At 29.8% G+C, this 6,104-nt stretch overlaps 1 protein-coding gene across 1 annotated transcript; it reads right to left on the bottom strand.

Moving 5' to 3' along the window:
* Positions 1 to 3,034: 3,034 nt before the first annotated feature.
* LOC133317604 (protein MAIN-LIKE 2-like) lies at positions 3,035 to 3,693 on the bottom strand. The gene is made up of 2 exons (XM_061519460.1): positions 3,556 to 3,693; positions 3,035 to 3,466 (listed from the first exon to the last, which is right to left on the bottom strand). The coding sequence occupies exons 1-2, from the start codon at positions 3,691 to 3,693 to the stop codon at positions 3,035 to 3,037; spliced, it is 570 nt and encodes a 189-aa protein (XP_061375444.1).
* Positions 3,694 to 6,104: the final 2,411 nt, after the last annotated feature.

Below are 6,104 nucleotides of genomic sequence, written 5' to 3'. Positions count from 1 at the left end.
TCACGGCAGCATTAGCAGCATCAACCAGCAAAGGAAATTTTGCAAAGAATCTGCAAGGTATTCTTCAATTACTCCAAGAAGAAGCTGAAAGCTCTAAACAGAAGACAGGTTCTTCATCTCCATCTATCTCTTCTTCAGCAGAAGACTTCTACCAAAATGAGGATGATTGTTTTGGAATCAACTTAGCAGAAGACTGTTGAAGTAAACCACTGTAGTGACGCTGATGGCAAAATGACATAAGCATGATGTCAGCAGAAGGTGACGCATACAGTGACGTAATCAAAGTGTCGGCAGAAACTGTAGCATCACAAGTCAGTTACTGTTCACTTAACCTACACTGTTGAAATAGTACCGGTCATGTAACTTGTACTGTAGCAATAATGATTTTTCAATCTATTCAAAGGGTTGCTTCAGTATGTTGAAGGCATCCTTTCATTTGCTGAGTTTTAGAGAGATAGTCTAGAGAGAGAGACTGCGAGGTACTTCTGAGTTTTCTCTTCTTCTTTGTTTTCTCTTTAATCATTCAATCTGTAACTGTATTCTCAATCTTTATGTTTTGAATAAAAGTTTTATTTAATATCTGCTTATGTAATGAACTCTTCTCTTCTCCATTCTTCCATCCAAGTTTGACTTCGGCCTACCGTATACAGCTTGGGTTCTCACCTTAAATTTATTTATGCTTTTAAATTCTGCATTTTAATTAACTATTAATATTCATATAGTAGTCTGTCTACTTTCCTGCTTTCCATTTCTGCTCTAGTTTACTTCATTTCCCTCCTCACACTTCCGGAACCCACTATATATATATATATATATATATATATATATATATATAACCTTAATTATCAGGTCATGAAACCTTTCACTTACAATATTTCACCATTTTAATCTAGACGTCTTAATCTTTCCAACGACTAGACACTTTAATTTCCAACATCTTAACTTATAATAGTATACACTTTAATTCTTTGGAAACGTTTCTCTGTCTAGTTTATTCTCCAATTTTTATAAGAAATACTAGACATCTAAGACTTTAATTTGACATCATATTTTCTCGTTTCTTTTAGGAACAAAGGAGTTATGAATTTTATAAATTCCAAGCAACATGCTGCCAACATAAGGCAGTTTCAGGTACTATTTACTCGTACTAATTATGAGAAAGATCTAGCACTCATTAAATTCCCATCTTTTGAGACAAAAAATTAGACACCTTCAACTTTAATTTGATACCTCATAAACTTCATTTCATGAAGAAATGAGTGAGATATGCCCTTTTCAATTTGGGCTCAAATGTAAACATAATTTTTAATAGCTTGTACATCCTTTACTCTTTTATTCACAAAAATTCCAATTCAAATCAGTTTGCTATGAATTTTTAATATATTGTATTAGACTTATGTACCTTTAATTTGGTATAAATCATGCTCAATTTGGAGGCCTACAACTCCAGTTATAAATTTTACAAACAGAGGTCAGATTGCACTCCATTAGGGTTTCTCACTTTCTAATCAACTTAACTAACTCCAATCAATTTTTCTTTTAAACCAATCACCATTATAACTCTTTGAAATCCTAGTTTCACTTATATATTTCATCAATTACATGGTGTGCATAAATTTACCTCTCTTGACCGATTTGCTCACTTTGAAAAACATCAAACCCTTGTGTTTGTTTTAAGCTTAACTAAGCATAGTTTTACTCAAAACCAACAAATTAACAAGCGCCAAGAGACATTAAATCACTTAAAATAACATCATAGGATACATAACCCTAATCAATTATAAACAACTTCATACATCCATTTTAAACCATCAAAATTTAGGTGTATTACCTTGTATAATTTTCTAAACAACTTTCCTACACTTTCCAAGCTTCAAAACCTTGAATACACTTGATTTTACACACTGCATGAATAGTGATAGCCACCTTTAATGGAGAATATCTCAATATACAATGCTCTATAACGTGAATGGATAGGGGGTTTTGATCACAAGATCAAGAACTATAATTTTTGTGTTGAAAGTTTGGTGTAAAAGTGATTAAATCTCCACCTACAAGTTTGCCCTTTCTCGTGTGGTGTCCACGGCTTCAAGAGAAAAAGGAGAAGAAAGAAAGAGTTTAGATTTTGTCCTTAGAAGAAAAAAAGAACCGACTTTGCACTTAGATAGTTACTAAGTGTTTTAACTTTGCAAGCTATCTTCTCATTGGTTGATTTTCTATGCACTTTATCTTGTCATCTTTTAATACCACATTCTAGAACACTTTGATCTCTTCTACACTAAGGAAGGAAGCATGGGAAAGGAAGACATAAGGCTGATTTCTTAATGAAATTTCACTAAGTTACATGCTCACTTTGCATGCCATCCTTTAAATTTCAAACTTGTATCTTATCGGTTAATTCTTCCTAAGTCTTTTTCTACCTTAATTCTTATTGGCTTATAAGTTATTCAACTATGACTAAGCATTTGAATTGCTTTTTGACTTGCCAATTTTGTTCCCATTGGTCTATATTTTAAAGACTTTTCAAACAGCAACCTAATTGGTCCACTTGATCATACTTTGGCCAACACACTTTTCTATTGGCTAATATTTAACCAAACTTTGACTTAATTTTAGAAATTAATATAGACATCATCTAATTAAATTAAAAGTACCGTATACCCATGAAATTAATCAAACAATTTAATTAGATCATCTAATTCAAGAATTAACCTAGTTTTACTTATTTGCAAACTAGTCCCTGTACTTTGACATAATTATACTTTACTTAGGATCCTATTTGACATGTCTAGCATGAACCGTATTCTTTACTTAATTATCATGTAATTTACATGATTTACCTCTCACTGTTTCCTTAAACAAGTGTTTAATTCACTTAAATACATAATTAATTAACTGTCACCTACTTTGACAGTGAGGGTTGTTATAGAACCACTTTTTACATGTGGCAGAGTTGTCACGTGTAAAAAGCATCCCAAATAAAGGTAAATGTAAAGTCTAGCTCACAGAACAGTACTGCGAGTACTGCAGACCCCTAGCTGTATGTATGGGTATCCTCAAAGCCCCCATCTAATAATTGAATGTATCGACAAGCGACTACTGAACTTGACTTGTCACACATAAAAAAACCTCCAAAGAGACACATAAGATAGGCACGAGTGTACCCAATTTGTCCCTCGTGAGTAGCTGAATGCTCGACCCAATGAGCCCAATGATGAGTCAACCAATTCATCTTAAGGTTCCCTCCATCCAAATCGTCTGCGAATGGAGATAGTCTCATGTACTGCTGAATTACGTCCTCCCAGTTCCCATGGGTATAGCTGAAAACAACCCGACCCTCAGTGGCTAAACCCAGAATGGCCTCAACATCTTGTAAATTGACAATCATCTCTCCAATAGGCATGTGGAAAGTGTGAGTCTCCGGCCTCCACCTCTCTACCAGTACAGTAATCAGCCTGTGGTCAATCTGCCAACAATCAAATAAGTAAAAAAATATAAAGGCCCTTATTATTGCTAACATGTAAAAAAAAGGATAAATTCATAACTGAAACATACCGGTAATCGTCTCACTCTCATAGACTTTAAATGTCTGTCGTTCCACACGACATGGGATCTGTGAGATTGCTGCACATCTTGATCCAGTACACCCCACTCTTTCGAACTGGGGTCAATGCACAGTCCATGACTAGCCATTTAACTAACAACAATTTACAAAATTTATAAAAAATATAGCGACTACATAATTAAACTACTAATTACAATTACTATTTAATCAAATTTTGCTGCAAATGTAATTAAAACAACATATAGTAAATAATTATAAGACTATTTATTACTGTGTTATAAAGTATCATTATTATTTAATTAATTTACTAAATATACAGTAATTAAATTTAATGTTTGTAAATTTTCATTATTACTATCTTATTTTTCTAAACAGGTCACTATGGCATTGTTAAACCAAATTTTATTACTACTAATTAAAACAATAATTACTATCACTACATAATAATTACATTAATTATTTTGTCCTAAAGCATTTTTTGTTATTAATTATTAAACTATGATCAAAATAGTTTTTTATGCCTAGGATTTCATAACATTGTATTGTTAATAAATTATTTTGTATAAAAGATTTAATAGAATGATTAATATTTAACTAAATCAATAAATTATAATGACTATTTAATTAGTTAGTTAATAATTATTAATTTAACTTAATATGTTTTTTCTTAGGTTTTATTTATTAACATGAAATCTGTAATTATATAATAATTAAAACAATTATCACGATTTAAATAATTAATAATTTTAATTATTATAAAAATATTAAATCAAAATTACTATTTAAGATTAATGTTTATAATTTTAAATATTAAAAACTTATTTTTCTAACAGAGTTTTTAAGGCATTGTAAATTTAAATATGATTACTATTAATTAAAACACTAATTAAAATTACTATATAATTATTACAACAATTATTGTTTACCAAAAGGCAAATTAGATTGATTATTAATTATTTTACGAAAATATTTTTGATGCCTAAGGTTTTCAAAAATATTTTTATTATTTAAGTATATTTGAAAAGGGATTTAATAACATGATTAACATTTAATTATGACACTAATGAAGGCTTTTTGACCCTTTTGTCTCTCATTAATTAATTAATAACCATTTTGTCCCTTATCCAGAACTATCTACCAATTTGCCTCTATTTAATCGATTAACTTAATTATTTAATCGGTTAAATGATTAAAATAGACAAAAATGATTGACTCGAGATTTAATCGATCAAATCTCCCTTTTTAATCGATTATCTTCTTCCCAATCTTCTTCCATCTTCCAAAGGGTCTAGGTAGTGACTTTTCTGATTCCCCCCTCCTCTCTCTTTTCTAGAATTTTCAGAAACTCGGTGGTTGTCCCCTCTGGTTTCTGTTTATTATCACTAAGAAAATTTTGTTGCTTTTTATGATACTTTGCAAAGTTTCTTTTTTTATAGTCTGTGGTCGTTTCTACTTTATTTATTCCTTTCTGGGTCGTTGGTTTTCTCTTTTTTAATGCTTTTTCTTTTTAAAAATTGGGCATGTTTGTAACTGCTTACTCTCTTAACAGCTTTCAGTTTTTTTTTTTTTTTTTTTTTTTTTTTAAACAGCTTTCAGTTTCAATGTTCATGCTTTGAGCACATCAATCTGGTCAAGCTTATAACAGAATCTTTCAACAAGTTGCTTTCCATTTGTAAGGTGCAGATCTAAGTTTCTCATGCTTAATTGGCTAATGTTTTCACATTCTATTGGTGGTGCACTGGTATCAAACAATTGATATGTTATGGATACTTTTCATTATGATATTGACCCTTCAGCCATGCACTTTCACTACCTAGACCCTTTGGAAGATTGAAGAATATCTGGGAAGGGAAGAAAATTTAATCGATTAAATCTCGAGTCAACTATTTTTGTTTATTTTGACCATTTAATCGATTAAATATTTAAGTTAATCGATTAAAGATGGGCAGATTGGTAGATAGTTCTAGATCAGGGGCAAAATAATTATAAATTAATTAATGAGGGGCAAAACAGTCAAAAAGGCCCACTAATGATTATTATGTTAATATATGCAGGTTTTTTCTCAGTGTGTCTATTTATTATGATCAAATCATTAATTACAAAATAATTAAAATAGTTATTACGATTTTATTTATTACCACTTATGAAAACCATAAATTAATAAATATTTAATTATAACACTAATAGTAATTACTATTTAATTATTTAATTTATAATTAATGATTATTTATTTAACTTAACAGGTTTTTTCTTAGGTTGTTAATTATTATGACTAATTCAATAATTACTTGTATAAAAAAATCGTTAATTACAAAATAATTAACACAGTGATTAGCTTTTTTATATTTATCACTTCTAAAATCCGAAAATATATTAAAACAAATTTACTAATTATTGAATTTGCTTAATATTATTAATTAATCCACTAATTATAATTATTAGGATTTTTTGTAATAGCATGTCTACTGCATTCACTAATTACAATACAAGATTCACCGATTACAAAACACATGCAAAGAAAATGAATCATGCAACACCA

The sequence above is a fragment of the Gastrolobium bilobum genome, unplaced genomic scaffold (assembly GCF_033153095.1).
Source record: "Gastrolobium bilobum isolate Gb01-03AN ecotype WA unplaced genomic scaffold, APGP_CSIRO_Gbil_v1 utg306091, whole genome shotgun sequence".
Taxonomy (NCBI): domain Eukaryota; kingdom Viridiplantae; phylum Streptophyta; class Magnoliopsida; order Fabales; family Fabaceae; genus Gastrolobium; species Gastrolobium bilobum.
The sequence above is the reverse complement of the archived record's forward strand: the minus strand, read 5'-3'. Positions and strand labels throughout refer to the sequence as shown.